The sequence below is a fragment of the Leuresthes tenuis genome, unplaced genomic scaffold, assembly GCF_036924035.1.
Source record: "Leuresthes tenuis unplaced genomic scaffold, fLeuTen1.0.hap1 SCAF_9, whole genome shotgun sequence".
NCBI lineage: Eukaryota > Metazoa > Chordata > Actinopteri > Atheriniformes > Atherinopsidae > Leuresthes > Leuresthes tenuis.
The window spans coordinates 13,674,798-13,692,218 of record NW_027325363.1 but is presented as its reverse complement, the minus strand read 5'-3'; the positions used below and the strand labels follow the sequence as shown (position 1 = coordinate 13,692,218).

The 17,421-nt window shown below is 43.4% G+C and overlaps 1 protein-coding gene across 1 annotated transcript; it reads right to left on the bottom strand.

Moving 5' to 3' along the window:
- Positions 1-565: 565 nt before the first annotated feature.
- On the bottom strand, positions 566-14,547 carry egln2 (egl-9 family hypoxia-inducible factor 2). Its single transcript, XM_072392434.1, has 6 exons — positions 14,250-14,547; positions 12,123-13,575; positions 4,465-4,584; positions 3,817-3,953; positions 2,222-2,289; positions 566-2,112 (listed from the first exon to the last, which is right to left on the bottom strand). The coding sequence occupies exons 2-6, from the start codon at positions 13,344-13,346 to the stop codon at positions 2,060-2,062; spliced, it is 1,602 nt and encodes a 533-aa protein (XP_072248535.1). The 5' UTR covers positions 13,347-13,575; positions 14,250-14,547; the 3' UTR covers positions 566-2,059.
- Positions 14,548-17,421: the final 2,874 nt, after the last annotated feature.

Below are 17,421 nucleotides of genomic sequence, written 5' to 3'. Positions count from 1 at the left end.
CGGCAACTCTTTATTGAGCAACACGTGCTCAACTCGACTGTGCTGGTAAAGCGAATTCCCAATGCGTAGCCTGTACTTTAATGTACTGTAATGTAACTAAAGTGTTCCCTTTGTGGCTGATATATTTACAGAAAATAAACTGAAAAAAAAATGCACATTTTTGCAAAGCCAAATAATCCTTTCAAAGACTTTTGAGGATGGTTTTATCCCTCATGTGGAAAGAGATTGAGCGTGGTTGCATCTCTCTCTAAAAATGAGTCTGGAGCTGTTCCTTGTCTGATCTAACATGGAAAAAAAAATAAAGGAGGGAAAAAAAAAAGGCTGTTGAGATTCCCTCTGTGAATCCACAACAATTTCTTCATGTACAAAAACACGTATTTTAATTGAACACTTCAAAAAAAAAAAAAAAAAAACTAGGCAAACAATTTCCATTTGTTCTCATTGTTTTAGTTTCTATTGCATTTGAATATCAACATGGTATTCTCCACAGCACGAAAGGCTTCAGTTACACTGTTTCTATCATTCACTCCTGGCATTTTAAAACAATAAAGTGCTTTTTTTCCCCCATAAAACCTCCTCTTTAACCAATCTAGCATACACAGAGACGAAACGTGCGACCCTCTTCAAGACAGTGGAATTTGTCACATCCATGTGCAAAGACACATTTACGCTCAATTACTCAATCCCACATGTGAGCAGTTCACACACAGCGTACAGTATGCTTAACCCTGTGCTTCAAAGTTGAAAAGGTCTTAAGTATAAAGGCTGATTGAGGTTATTTTATTAATGATAACTGTACGTTTTTTTTTTTTTTTTTATTATTCTTTATTAGCTTTTATTATTAATCTTTTCTTTGTGTGTGTGTGTGTGTGTGTGTGTGTGTCTTTCCTGGGCAGGTTTGTTCAACAGCATCCACACTGGTCACACATATAGTTTCTGTGTTGGTCAAACAGGACCTGCATACAGGCATGTGAGCGCACGCACACCAAAACACTTCAAACACTTCGCTGCCGTCATCGAGCAGCGTGCCTCGCGCCTCTGGCGGGAGCCACGTAATTCAGCTGCACAGCACCATCAAGTATGTGGAAAAACTTGGTGTACGCTTCGTTCCGTATTGACATTCTGATACACAAGTTACAAAGAAAAATAAATTAATTAATAATGAAAAAAAAAAATCACTCTTGCCTCTCAGTGTTTTTGCTGCACAACAATTTTGAGGCCGTTTATTGAAGTTTTTTTTCTTCTAATCCAGATGAAGTCCCAAAACACTTTGGGAACTCTTAGTGTGCGACGCAGAGTAAAACTACAGTGCAGATTGTACTTGTGCACTGATTATAACTTGTGAGCAGACCGCTGTCATTTTTAGGGTTGGTACTTGAGCCACACTGTGCGCACGAATGCCACAGGGCAATTTCCCTCTGCAGCAATCACTTGATGCATTGTCAAGGCCCGTTTCTTTCCCAAATTTTACTCAGACCTTGCACACGTGCTTCCGCGAGTCATGAAAAAAGGGGATGACGGCACTTCGACGCGCAAATGAGGAATTTCTGGGCAATCATTTCTACTAACAGTGCCCCTTTAGTCCAATGTCTGCCCACCGATTCATCATCATCATCCTTGTGTTTTTATCAGAAATTACAGAGTAAAACATTTATATACCAATACATCACAACAATACTGATAACTGAGTAGGCAAAACTGCAAAAAAAAAGATCATGAAAGAGTCTTTCTTCTTTTCTTTTTTTTTTCTTTAGGTAGCTGTCCTCACAGGCGACTTGGTGAAGTCCTCTTCTTTAGCCACAACTTGCAATTCTGAGCTCACCTGTGCCGTACAAGCCAGTCCACTGTGCTTGTCATTTCTGCTGCGTCTTTGCAGTCCAATCGTTGCATCCCAGCTTGTGACGTGAATCCAACAGCTGACACGCGGCAGGGTGTGGGTGTGGAGCTGCAGCGATGACCAACAGATTGACTGTGTCTCCCTTTGTGTTCACAACGTCCGTTAGCAGTTCAGGAAAGGCACGTAATGCTTTGAGAGTGCTCTCCGGTCACTTGAGGAGTTTTATGTCCTGTTGCTTTGAGTGACAGGCACTTGAACACCTTTCTGTCCTGTGGCTAGAAACAGAACAAACAGGAAAACATTGTCATAACTCCCATTCATACAACATCAAATGACATCCCATTTAAAAGAACTGAGGGTGAAATTGATGATGGAGAGGCTTACCCAGTCTGTACTTTTCTTTTGCCTCTGACCTCTCTTTGGCATCAAAGTACCAGACTGTGATGGCATAGCTGCAAGACACAAGAGAGACTAAAGTAAGACTAAAAACGTAATCTTTTTCCAGACGCTCATGACTCTGTTACAAAAAAACATGATAGATAGAAATAGGTGTCAGCAATAGACCCAGATTGGGTTTGAACCTCCTGTCACAATTTCACATTTCCTCAAATGACAAAAAAAAAAAGAAGAGAAATTCACTAAAATTTTCAGGCAAAACCCAATGATGAACATGCCCCTCAGCATGATGCTGCCACCACCGTGCTTCACTATGGTAATGGTGCTCAAGCGATGATGAGAGATGATGGTTTTGGACACACCGTTTTCCCTATTGGCCAAAGAGTTATTTAATCTTTTGCTTTCCCCGGCCACTTTTTCCACGAGGACGATCTTCGTGGAGTAAATGGCTCGGCTCAAAGTGGTTAGAGTTACAAGTGGTGTCTTTGTTACCTCTCCGGTTTCTTGCCACATCTGTGAGTTTTTGAGTCTGCCCTTTTTTTTTTTTTTGCTATGGTGTGACCTCTGTAGTAATTGGAATCACCAGACCTTTAAAGGGTTTAGGGCTTAAAGCAAATTGAGTGACAGCATGGGCACGCATCATCCAGCTTTTTTGCTTTTTTTCTTCTCTTAACCCATTTGTTGTGTAGGTCCTTTACGTAAAATCAGAACACATTCATTTTGATTCCAGGCTGTTTGTAAGTTACTTTCAGAGATGGAAATTGCCTCACGAATTACATTAAAAAGACAAACAAAGTCATTTCCATCCAACAGAGACAATAAATAATGTAACAAGAACTGTTAAAGCAACCCTCCAGGGTAACAGATATCACAGGCAGCAGAGGGTTAAGCCCGACAGTTTCTCATCTCTCCTGTGGGGCTTTGTTGTTTATTCCTGTCTCTCATGTGTGTGCCTCTCCAGCACGAGTCCTGCTATCGAACCTTCCTCCCCTCTCCCTCCCACCGACCTTCTCAGGAAACACACACTTCCTGCCTCCGGCCCCACCTCGCCCCCCAGCAGTCAGATGGAGAGGAGAGGAAGGGTACGTTTCACGTGATCTCGACATGAGTCTGTTTATGTATTGAGTAGGTCTATCTCATATCAGCATCAAGGAAACCACAACAGCTGTGGATCCTGCTTACGCAATGCAATTGTCTGGTCAGTTTTTTTTTATTTTTTTCCCCCCAGTCACTGTTTTAATTTACAAAAAGCGAGCGTTACTGACAAAGTTGTTCAGTCGGTTAAGGAGGGGAAAGCAAGAAAGAAAAGAAATGCAAGGTGCAGCGTCTCTGTGCTGAAACACTGAAATTCCCCTTTATTCAAATAGCTTGTTAATTGTTCAACCTGTTTTGGTTAGAATAAAATAAACACAACAGCGTGTTTAATTATGACCACGATTCACTACTGCACAGGTGCACAGGGCGCTCACCTTAACGCAAATTCTTTTTATGCTGAGAAAGCTGAGAAAGCCGTCTGCTTTAGTACAATATGAAATTGTTTGTGTAGAAGAACTATATATATATGTACAGTTCTGATTACTAACCGAGTGGCGTACGCTGGCTTGACTTCATGTGGGTTCCTGCGGTCAGACCAGAAGATGAGCAGCCTGTCAAACAGAGGTTCGATGTTGGCAACCACATTTTTGCCTTCAGGGTAAATCTGCAGAAGCCCTCCTTGTTTCTACAAAGACAAATCATCACAGAACACAGTCAGACATTTGCATATTTTCATGCATCACAAATGATGCATCCCGAATTAAAACTTGTGGCATTATAGAATTGTGTTATTCCCCGAGGTCGAGACGATATAAATCTGCAATTGCAGCCCTGGCCTCTAGGTTCCCCACTGGCAATGCTGGCACCACTCATTAAAGAGAAAAGCACCAATTTCCACGATCAAATTGATCCTGTATCATTCAAATTGTTCTTCAATACAGAGCTTGATGCTGAGAAACAAAGTGAGTCAGATTGTAGGGTGTAAGTTTGGATGGTGCATGTATGGAGGCTCTGAGATATGATACAAGTCTGACCAAAAAAAAAAAAAAAAAAAGGCCTTTCCACTAGAAGGACACAACAGATGCACACGGAAGTAGATGTGCGTTTTGAGGCTGCGCTTCAAACTCATTGGCTTTAGCTTCCAGTGAACACAAAAAGAAATGTTTAACTAAAGCCGACACGGACGATAAATGTACCTCGACGTCCCAGTTCTTGTTAAGATAGTAGATGCATGTGATGCAGCGTCCATCGCCGTTCGGGTTGTCAACATGGCGGACGTACCCTGCCCCATTACCCGGATAACAGGCAACCATGGCCTAAAAAGAGAGGAAAGGAGATCATTAGTTGTGTATTTGAAGACCGTAAACTGTAAACTCCATTCATGCAGCTTTATGATTGAAGAAGAAAAAAAAAAAAACATTCTTAGCAATACAGGAACAGGACAGTATGAAGGGTGTCTAAGTGGGAAAAACATGGGAAACAATCGGTGATCAATTAGCAATAAGAAATTCCACCTGCAAAAGGAAAACCTTTGTCTCACTCATCCTTTCCCTCCTGTTTGCCCTTCCTGCTGCAGTAAACTCTTCTGCGGGTAGACCATTTGAGGTGTTAAATTTAAGTTTTTTTAATTCGTGTGCAGAGCTGAGAAATATGTCGGAGTTCAGCTGTTGTTCCGTGCTACGGAATTATCTGCAGATACAGAATCCATTTTCAAACAATGGTCTCACGCTGGTATTTCCCCTGCTTGACGTCTGAGTGTTGGAGGCTACGAGGCAGGAGAGCACTGGCTCCTCTTGGGAGTTGGAGGGAACCGAGGCTTGCGTGTAAGCCCTTAGGTCAATGCACATTCCAGACGCGGGTCAGCACCGTGGGCCTGTAAATGTTCTGCAAGTTAAACGAGGAAACTGCAGTGCGGTCAAAATGGGCCGAGTATGAGCCTACGTCTGTGCGGCTTAGCAATCTGACTCACGGGAACATGCTCGGGTTTCAGGCCACAATAAATAGTTTCCAAGCCGTTTCTTCTGGTTGTAATAAGCTCTCGGTCTCTGTCTCGGTACAGACAAAGTTTCCAGGTGAAAAAATCTGTTGTTTTTTTTTCTGGCAGACAGAGATATCGGATGATGACAGAGTATCCAAAGTAGAGTGATATATTATTATCTCTTCAGGTTGACAGTGTCTTGGACTTATGCTGTTCCACAAAAAGCCTGGGGTCAGTACATCACTTAAGCTCAGCTGTGTCCATTCAACGTCCCTCACGACAAACAGGTTCCGCACTGCTGCGGTATCGATTTAACTTGCCTGAAGTGATCATTTAAGCTCTACTAGTACACTGGGAGAGTCTTAATCCTTCGGAAAGACAAACACGCCTATTCCTGTGTTTGGGAAACTCAGATAAAAGTGACGGGCTTCAGGCAGAGCGCACGCTACCTTCCTCCTACTCCTGTGGCGTTTCCCTCCTCATTCACAGCCAAGCGAGTTTGGCTGTGGTGTATGTGACTCTTCCGTAGCTACCATTGTCAGTCCTCATTGCTGGCCAACGCTCGCAGTCAGAGCTCATTAACCTCTGGACCTTTTCCTCCTGGTTACTGCCAAAAAGACTCTCTCTGTGCCACAATAAAAATACCGTGTGCAGGCAAAGGAAAATAAATGTATGCATCATAGTCATAAGAGACATTTCTGCATTTATAATCCCTTTATTACATCATAGGTCAGCTGATCGTCTCTCATCTAGGCTCGCAAACTTGATTGGGTGTTTTTGTGAGCGTGTTCCGTGTGATACACCTGAGTTAACATCATTAACATTCAAAGTAACACACAAAGTCGACGTTAGAGCCATCCCTTCATTTCATGATATGCCGCTGACTGACAGATGGTGGAAGTGACTTGCAACTAAGACAAAACAAATCCAAACCAGCAAGTGTCGACTTGAACAACGTAGGTTTCAGCTCTTTTTCTATTGTTTTATGTGGAAAACAGGGCAACCACCATGCTGATAAGCCCTTAAAGGTACAGCGCATGTCAATTACAAAGGCAACATTTTTTTTTTCCAAAAACAAAAACAAAGCTGCCTTAAATTTGATTCAATTTCCCATTGGTGGTTTGCTTTTGAGAGTTGAGCAAACATCGGAGACGTCCTGCTTGGGAAATCTACTTGCCGATGCTGCAACGTTGTGACAAGTTGTAGCAGGAAAGACGCCAGACAAGAGTTTGCTTTTGGCACACTGCTGTCACTGTCAGGTTTACGCATTGCCCCGCATCACCGATCAATGTGTCAGACTGATAACGGCTGATACTTCGTCTTGAGGGGAAACATGTCCTCTTCGGCAAAGAAAAACCTGTTCTGTTTGTTCACACAACACAGACATGCAGTCTTACGAAGACTGACGTCATTTAGTAATGCCCCAAATAATTCAAGCATTTCAGCAACCATTTGGCAGAGAGGATATTCTGCCATCTGGTCCCGAAGGCAAAAGAAACTAATAGAAATCAACAAAGTAAAATAGAAATTTCAGGGTGACTGGGTGCGCGTGTGTTAAAGGAAGTGCGTTTTCCCTGCAAAGAGCCTTTTCCAAGCTGGAAACAGTCTCAACAACCGCAATTAACCACAATTAACATGTAATATGTCATACCAGACAACACTGCCCAAGCCTGAAGCATAAACACATCAAACACACATAAACAGACAGAGTGCGCATCAAAGCTTACACAAGACAGGGATACAGGGATTTGTTTTTTATTCTGAAGCCACACGAGGCATCAGGAGGGAGCTCACAACGCGTCAGGGATATATATTCATTCTCTCTTTGTTTCAGTGTCTTCCTGTCACCTACACACTGACACAAGTTAAATAAACACTGATTAAACAAACCAAAAAAAAACACATCCTCGCCATCATTTTCGGCTTTCTCTTCTCCCTCAGTTCTGCTGAGAGCTGTGCCCACACTAAGTTTGAATGTAATTACCACTTATCTGACACGTACTCGCGATAATGCCTAAATAACAGCTCCTGGTATATACCGAGGCTGCAGGAGTGATGACTGTGCAGGCGAGAGACGAGCTGTATTCTGCAAAAGAACAAAAATTAACACTCGCCCCGCGTGCTTTTTCTGATAAGAGGAATGATGGCGGAGAGACGTCCGAGGGGCTTGATAAGGCTGAACAAACACAGGCGAGGAGTATGTGAGGTGGAGCAGCGGCTGCCGCGGGGAGGAGGCTGATTGCAAACAGAGGAGAATGCTGTCAATGATAACTTTCTGTGTGACTGAAGGCGGCAGTTTTTCCAGGATTGCTAAGCTGCAAGCTCCGGTTTTAAAATGCGTCCTATTTGAACATGTTCCACGTGCTGCATTACGTCGCTACGGTAACAGAAATGCATACTGCATCCACGGGGTTACTCATTATCTTTGTTATCGCTTCCATTTTAAAGTCACTACAAGCGTCCATGTGTAGTCTAAAATCTCCATTGCTTGTAAGCACAACGTAGAATAAAGCGTTACCTACTGGAGTTCAAAAAGAACAGCTAAATATTGCCTCTTTAAAACATTCCCACACACCTCTTCCATGTCGTCTCATCCACATCCTTAGAGTGTTTTTTTTAATATCTATAATATCAAAGAGTTCTTCTGCTACGCAGACGAATCGGTGTCTGTGATCATCATTGCTCAGAAGTCCAGTCAGGTACATTTTTTTAACTTCAATTCACAAATAAGTTGTTCAAACATAATTCACACTAAATAAAACGGAAGGACAATTCAACAAACTATGTTTGTTCAGCGACTCGACTCCCAGAGTGTTATAAATGCTTCAGAGAGGACGGTCACAGGAGAGGTTACAGTTATATCGCTGCATATTTTGAGATTTTCTGTTGTATAAAAATGAAAAAGGTTCATCTCAGGGGGGGGGGGGCTGGGATAGTCTCATTGCCTACACAGAACATGCTGACTGAAGAACAATGCTGTTTGGTCAAATGAGATGAAAACAGCTCAACGTGACAGGCCTAAATGTTTAGAAAACTCCTCCCATTGGGACAGTGCTGATCCCGTTTGGTTGAAAGGAAACATGAATCAAAGCCTATGAGTCCTTGTTGGACAACTTTTGGAGAGGGTCAGGGTGTAGCTCCGGGGTCACCTCAAATGGTTTCCCTGCTCTGAGGTCCAAACACGCTGAGTTGCTAACCGAGAAGCAGCACTGCCCCCTCGCCCAATTTCCATGTCCGATTGCTCGATGACACAGGATGTGACAGAAATCAGAGTCGGCTATTATTAGTAGTTTCAACCGAATCTAATTTGAATGAAGTGACAGAGATGGGTATCTGTGAACTGCGCTGAACTGGGATGAACTGCTTAGTCACTCCAAGCTTGTGTCTGTGCCCTCTGTCCTGGTTCACTTCAGCCCCATCATTCAGCTCCATTCAGCAACTGCTCCCATCAGCTGATGGTGAGTGTTTAAGTTAGAAAGAAAATTAATGACCCCAGACACATTTTATCTGTTATTATCTCTGAGCTTATCATTTATTATCTATAACCCCACCCTGGCTGAAAAAAAAAAATAGGATTTCAGGATTTACTGCAATATAAGCAACAACAATGGACCGATTTGAAACCTTCTGAGAAAACTGCTCTGTGCATGTGTGAATTTTGAGCTCTGAAGTACGAGTGAAAAGTATCAGCCTCTAGTCGATGTCCATCGCTGTATCACATCAACACCCACCCCACCCCCAGCGGGCATGGTATCCGTTTTGCACAGACATACGAGACGCCCAGGAGGTACTTTAGAGTTCAAGCCAGAGCTTGTGGGTTTTTTTTGGCAGTCATCACATCCACAGAAGGTGCCGTCATCCATACATTTCACACAGGGTAGTGCAATCATACCAATACATATTTTCTTGTGAGCAAAACACAGAAAGAAACAGATGAAAAAAATGCCCTCCGCCCTTATGAGTCAATGTCACGGTGATGACAGTGGCTTATATTATGAGTCATTACTGAACCGGACTTACATGCAGCGGAGTGACTGCGTATGCGTGTGCGTTTCTTTGTATACAGATTCAATAAAGTTGCATTTTCTCAACAAAAAAAAAAGATATGGATCAATAAACAAGCACGAATTTAACTGTAACTGTAAATGTCTGCTGACAGTAACAATATACTGCATCTGAAAGGATCACATACCTGTAACAAGTTCTAAATAATGGGGATTATATTTTCATTATAACTACATATGAATTACTTAGCCTACAAAGTGCCAGAATATAGCAAAAAATGCAAACTAAACCACTCCTTCATCTATAAATCGGCCAAAGCCGGCCAGCAGCTCTGTAGCTGTAGTGTTGAGTCGGGCTCCTGCCTGCATGGTGGCATTGCTGAGCATTAGAGGAACCTCTAATCAGGCTGCAGCTGACATAATGCTGAAGCTTCTGCTGCATTGCCCCTTCTAACTTGCTCAACTCTTTACTTCCTATTCCTCCTTTCCCTTTCACCCTCACTTCCAGACTATCCCCACCCACTTCTTGCATCTCATTCTTGGTGCCGAGCTGCTTCTCTTTCCCATTACGCAAGACTTTCCCACCATCACATCGGGCAGGGTTAACTGCACTGCTATTCCTTTATGTTCCCGCCATAATCCTACCCACTGTAGATCTCACGGCCTGTTGTCAACTCACAGAAAACAGGCTTCAAACAGACTACTCATCACTGTTGAGGCATTATTCTGGGCACTGCCAGCCACTCTCTCTCTCTCTCTCTCTGTCTCTCTCTCTCCATCTCATTCATACACAATGCGCTGCTCTCGTCTGTATGGGCCTGTTACCAGGGTAACGGCAGCGAAATATTTTGTCCGAGAAGCAAATGGGGTTGATAAGACGATGGAGAAAGGGAGGGAAGTAAAGCAAAGAGATTTTGGTTTTTTTTTAAACTGTGGAAAGGTTTGTAGGATAATGACAAAGAAGAAGAGGATGGAAAAGCCGCAGTGACCATGTATTTAGCTTCACTCCCGTCCGATCCTCGCTCTCGTGCCCGCTCCATCATCCCTTCGCTACACTATCTCCTGTACTCATTAACAGAAATGCCCAGCGAGAACAGTTTGTACCGTGCAGCACAGGAGCCGTCTAACATTTTCACCAAGAAACACCTCAGATACTCACTGACACGCCAAATAAGAGAATTACATTTGATGAGTTTTCCTAGGTTTTCCAATCCACGGATCAAACAAAAATAAAGTTATCCACTGAAAATATTTCTATGTGAACCTCCAGCAGAAACAATGAAAGAAACCTGTCATTAAGGCCTGCATTGACCTCAAATAAAGTTCTGAAGCTGAAAGGATGAAGCTGCCTTCTCTACTAAACAGCCAGTTAAAATCGATGCGAAACCTTTTTTTGGCTTCTTTGACTTCACAAATCAACTTCAGTCATGAAAGGAAGCTGTTGCTTAAAGTGTCAGAAGATATGGAGTTTTTTTTTTAATAATTTTCACTCAATGAAAGATCCTATTCAAGAGCAGGCAGAGGTTTTTGACCTTTTTTGCAACATGAAGCACATACTGGCAAAGAAACTAGATCCTTACACCACTCTGCTCAGCCGCTGCGTTTGAGTGCTTCGACTTTTATGTTCTTTCAGACCTAGCATGACTCAGGTCTGGAATTAGCACAGTCATCCTAATTCAAAGAGAGCAAAGGCCGCTGATGTGCCTGTGTCTAAACGCTGCCCCGGGCTTATGTAAATGACTGGATGTGTGCACGGAGGGCAAGATGCCATGTGTGGCGTTGAACAAATGGGGTGAATGAGGATGTGGAGCAATCGCTTTAAAAAGAAAAAAGGGAAACATTTATATAATGAAAACAAGGGAGGGGTTTGTTTAGTTTAAACAGTGACGGGTGTCCAACATATAGCTCCTAACATTACTTTAAAATTCACATTCATAGCTTTGCTGATTAAGCAAAGACTGCAGCAGTAGACCTGTGGCTGCCTACTTGCAGGTGACAGCTTTTGCCAAATCTTTCCTTGGGGAGCAGTAACTGCTTAAATCAGACCTGACATGCATCAAGGGCTCTCCTGGATCTGTTTTCCCTCATGGGATGTCACATTTTACACAGTTTAAGAGATTAAAGGCCACCGAGACCGTTTCCTGTCCTGAGTTTCTAAGCAGCCCCCGCCCAATTGAAACTGTTTTTAAAGTGCCTGACAGAGAGATCAATCAGACAAAAAAAAAAAGAGTCAATTTACAACACGACACGAGACCCTTAAAAAAAAAAGAAACAAGCATTCTGACAGAACGCACAGCTAACACAGACTGAGATTGATACATAAATGGAAAGTGTGTGGACATCGATTCTTGAGTGTTTTAACTCTACTGTGATGTTTTCCACGTTACATTCACCTCACGTGGCATGAAATATCAGATAAAGGAAAGAAAAATAAACAAGAAGAACTCCCCCCTGCCATGCTAGCGTCATGTTTGTGTGGTCAAAGTGATGGTAGAAAATGCTGGCAGAGATAAAGTGATGGCAGGGGAGATACACCCTCAGAGTTTTCTCTTTTTTTTCCTTCCAGGTACCAGAGTTATGAAGGCAGGAACAGGGTTGGCAACCTTCCCCCTCCATGTGCCAGAAGCTCACATGGCTCATCTTGAGGGCGTGTTTGTCTGCATGTGTACGTTTGCCTGCCCACATGTTGGCCTTATAGACGCAAAGATAAAGCAGAGCAGACAAGACACAGCGTATAACCCGCCACCTTAATGATGTCATCAGACTGACGCTCCCTCATTGGCTTATTTGTCGGCTCTGTTTTGCCTGAGACGGAGCTTGAAAAACATCACTCATCACTCACAAACCCTCCCCACCCTGCGCCTGCTCTCACCTTAGTGCGTCCATTGATGACACAGTTCCCCAGCTGTCCGCTGGCGGAGCTGTACATGACGGCCTCGTCGATGCGAGCCATCAATGTCCCGATGTTCTTGCACCCGGGCTCTTGTCCCTCCACCCAGGCGATCTGGTCACCCCGGATGTTCCGAGAGGGAATGCTCTTCTGGCTCACCAGCTGCCCACCCCGAAATTTCCCACTGTGATTCAGCATCTCCACTTCCTCCAGAATCTTGTCGCCCAACTGGGGTCCCAGGAAGTCATCCTTCACACAAATACCATAATACTTCATGCAGGGGATGATGTACTGCTGGGCTATGCGCTCTCCTGACCAGCCGGTACCTGCAGGAGGTTGTGGGGTTAGCATGGAGTTTATCCCGAGGGGGGAGATCAGGCTGGGTGCACCCGGTGACTCTGATGATGGAATATGATGTCCTTTTTGCTGATTAGCATGAGAAGCCTCAGGGATGAAGTTTGGGTTTCTATGGGAACCGTTGCTGGAGTTCACGGTGGCTGTGAACGGGGCAACTGCTCGGGCCACTCTGGAAGCCTCAGGTAACAAACTGGCAACAATTCCATCGGCCAGCTTCCTCCGTTTAAAGTCGGAGTCTACAGATACAAAAACTGGGTCTGCAGAGCTTCCTAACCCAGGTGACCCCATCATATGACCATTGAGGATTTCCGAGCCTATATCCCTGTTCTCCCCACCTCTCCTTTTCTGTTGCTGTGTCTGTCTGACTTTTAGGTCACTATTGATCCTCCTCATTACTAAAGAGCAGTTCTCGTGAGCAGTCCTGTCCCCGTTCTCCATCAGACAGCCTCTGCTGGTGAGGGGGTGCGCAGGGGCCGCCAACCCGTTCACCTGTGCGGGATAGCCGGGCGTGTGAGCTGAAACGCTTGTCTGGTTATCTATGTTGGCAGAGGGAGGAACCAGCCCGCCGTTGTAGAGCGGCACGCCGCTCTTGGGCTGCTTTGTTGGGGAGGTGATTCCAGAGGAGTCGGTCTGAGAGGCCAGACCCACCAGCAACTCGGCGGGCGCAGGACCCCCGTTCGGCACTACGCAGAAACCTTTAAGACCCATGTCAATCTGGTATTTGTGGGGAATTTCCAGTCCTGAGACGAAATACTGTCCGTTCGTTCTTCTCTCCTGCGAGTCTGAAAATGCGACGTATCCGCGAGCTGAGCTTGGCTTTAAATGTTCCGCCTGTCCCAAACTCTCCATTTGATCTCGTCATCAGCTGGATGCTCACGTACCTCACGTACTCGCTTCATTTTCTAGCTGAGCCGCTGGTTTCTGTTACAACAAGGAGCTCTGCCACAGCCACTGGAAGTTTCATGACCCAATCCCCCTTTTAAGCTTTTCTTTCACCCGTTCACTCTCAGTTAGACACCTAAAACTGTGTGTTTGTTTCAATCCGCCTCGTGGACATTTTCTGGCAGTGAGGGGGTATCTGTGGAGAGTAAAATGATACACTTTAGCGCTATAAAAAGCATAGTGCAGACCACCTGTCACAGTGGGCAGAAGTAAATAAATCTAAAATATTCAATGGTGTGAAGAAAAAAAACCTAGTCTGTAGGCCAACAGCCATATGTCCTCTGATTTAAATTTAACGGGTCACCAAGATTGTAGGGTTGTGTCGTGTATTATCACAATAATAATAAGAGAACAGACACTTGTGAATCTACAGTAAGGTGTTCAGACTACAATGTTTTAATTGCAGCTAAATAGATAAGCTAGTTTTAAACGTTCATACTTAAAAAAAAGAGGATAAGACCGACAGCAACACATTAATTTACACAAGAAATGCCGATTAGACACTAAGTAGATTCATTCCGTGCCGCAAATATAAGCAGGTGCTGTTTGAATCCACATTACATTGAGTTTATATACCCATTAAAAACAATGTATTTCATCTTTGTCTGCTATCGATCACTAACTTTCCATCCTCATACTTAGGTCTCCCTTAAAAAGGACCAGCGCAACATTGCATAAATGTATTAATTCTGCTGAGAGAAACACGTTCCCTGTATGTAAAATGTGTTCAATATACAGACAATAACGCTTTAAAAAAAAAGAAGAAAGCATGTAGAATCTGTCCCTGGGAGAGCACGATCCTTTGCTTACCTACGGTAGCTATACAGCTATGCAAATCCTCAGCGAGCGTACGTGACAGGCTGAGAGTACGCATGTTATTTCCGGGATTGTCTTGCTCGGGTGTGCGTCCCATCCAATTTTCGAGGCGGTTAAAAATAATATCCAGGTGGTGACGGCAACCAACGCCGGTCTGACACGCTAAACCCAACCGAGGGACGAAGACAGATGTTCTGGGCCGGACACGGTCCCATCAATCCCCCAAAACAGCGTCCCCCGTTGTGTCTACGCGCACCCCCACTTTCGTTCTGCCTCCACCACCTCCTCCTCCTCCTCCTCTCACAGCACTCTTTCTCCTCTACCGCCCGTCATTTACATGCATACAAGCCATGTGACTTGCTACTACGGTCGACCTTCAGCTGCACCAACAGAAACCGCCCAGAATCAAAACAGAAATTAAAAGTTGGCTACTTGTACGTGACCTACGAGCGTAAACGTAGCGATGCCACAGGGGGGGAATTAGCAAATGAATTAAAAAATGTCACCTCAGCAGAAAAGAAGCCATTTCACGTATTCAAAGTAAAAGTAGCCCCTCAGAACAAAATGTTCTTTGAGAGTCTCTCAGCAAGGTTCGATTATATGGTGCATAATGCGATAGTGAAACGCCTCATGTGACCCATGTGCATATTCTGAAATGCATTGCATTGCATCGGTGTCCGCAACATTATCGTAGAACGCAATGGCTCCTTATATAAAATCCGGTTTGCTATTAGTTCAGTTTGTTTAGCTGTTTTGATCCAAATTTATGTACTGGATAAAGAAAAGAATATAATGCACTTTGAATTACACACATTTCTCCAGTGATTACCCATAATTGAATCTGTTTTTCACATAAGTCACAATTACAGACAAACATCTGTCTAAATTAATAGCAATTAAATAGCTGCGAATGAAATGGTTTGTCTCTATATCAGTAAAAAGACTCTTCTCAGTTAGGAGTTTTTGGTGTGAGCCATGGCTCAATGAGACAGCTTACATGTGAGCTTAGAAGCAGCGTCACAGAGAAGCAAAAAGATGTATGTAGACAATAAGACAAGTCATCGAAAAACAGAGGAAGTTGGGATTTTTGTAACTCTTCCAAGGAATACAGTAAGACACCAGTATAAATCTTTTCAGCTTAGTAAAGATTGTGTTCATGTGTCCATGCAGTGGCAAACATTGAATAGGAATGTGTTGAAAAAACAATTTAAAAGAAAATCCCGTTCTCAAAGTGGGAAAATGAAGATGCTCAAGATCTCAAGTTTACAAAATACCAAACGAACGTTCCACAACACTTCTCGGACAGTGTTCTGTGAATTTTTTCCTAAAAAAGGCCACAATGCTGTGCTAGGAGAAAAAAATTCATCTCTACTGTAAGGTATAGGCCTATAGGAGGGAGTCTGGGGCTTCTTTGCTATAATAAGGCCTGGACCCCATGCAGTTATGGTGTTTTTCCATTACATAATATGTCAGAATGGTTTGATGCTGCTCATTTCTGATTCAGACTATATAACAGACAGTTTTTTCTCACTGTTGGCAAGATCAGCTGTTTAACATTGTAAACTTTGCTCTGTGTGTGTGTGTGTGCATGTTGCAGCAGAGAGTTGTTCATGCCCACACCAAACTCTGCAGAGTTTCCACATCACCATATAATATTGGCTTGGCTCGTTTGGAACTTCCAACTGAGGTAGTACAAAACTATCAAATACAAGGTAGAAAATTCACCCATACAGGTATTATGAAAAAGGAAAAAAATAGAGTAAGAGGTGCAGACAACAAACATTGTGTTTTTGAAGTTCTCGTGAAACCAAATGTGATGTTTTAATGTCAACGTATTTTCTCTCTTGTACTAAACAGTATCTATACTCCAGTATCTGGCCCAACAAAGAAAAAATATATTTTAGTAGAGTCTCTTCTCTTTTCCTTTGAAAGCAACTTTCAAGTATCCATCGATCATCCTGTGCACAGTGCATATGTGCTCATTTTGTATCCAAACTGCAGGAGACATGATGTAGAAAGGTGGGTGGAGTTTGGTCAGACCACTTGATTTAACCAATCATATCAGACAAGGCTTTTTGGGTTGGAGGAGCAAGTGTTTTTACGTAAGATCTGTAAATATGTAAAGTAGAATATCATTGTATCATACGGTTGGGCTACTTTAGGTACAGTGAGAACTTTGATGAAATAAAAGTTCTGTGAACGCATTACAAATATGGTAAAGTCCATACAGAGAGAAATACTGTTAAAGTAAAGTTATAATATCAGCTTTGCAGCTCATAAGGACCCTAATATATACTACCAGAAGCATACAAAAGGTTACTCTCAAGACAGAAATGACAAAACTTATACAAACAGACGTAACCTTGTAGACTGTACTTTGTAAAGGAGAATTACAGTCAGCTGTTTGAGTTTACAGCCATCAGCAATTTTAAGAGTGAGCGAGTTATGATATTATGGTTGCCTCTCTTTGACGTCAGATTTAACCAGCTAACTATGCTTTGACTGAACTGTTCACTTATAGATTTGCATAGCTGGAGGATATGAGGTAATGTGCTATTATAAAGCCAGGCCAGGGGTTAGGGCACCGGATTAGCGCCTCACCCTGGGGGATTAGAGAAAGAGCGTATTGACCGAAGCAGGCCATAGTGCTTCCAGTGCAGCTTCATTTTAGCCTGTAGATGGATCTAGACAGAGGTGCTCTAAATGGTGTGCTTTTTATTTAAATGCACTTGCAAAAACACAAAATGGCATGTAAATGTTTACAAGTCTCCCAACTTCTACTTGTTTCCATCTTGGACCTCAGTCTCATGACACCCTTTAGACTGCTATAGCTTTGGTTGTGAGTGGCCACTAATCACAAAAATGGCAGTTTTTTCCTGAAGTGGAAGAGGCCCTGAGAGGCTGCTACGACACCACTGACAGAAACGTGCTGCTGGGTCCACATGGTGAGGACATGGAGGGGCTAACTCACTGTCTAACGGGCTACCTCAATTTCTGTGTTGATGTAGTGGCCCCCGCTAAGACTGTTAACGCTACAGTGTTACCCTAATAAGGGTGACGCAGGAAGTCAAAGCTGTCCTCAACACGAAGAAGATGGCCTTCAGGACCAAAGAAAAGGAGGAGATGAAATCAGCACAGCGGGAGACGAAAAGTTGCCTGAGGGGGG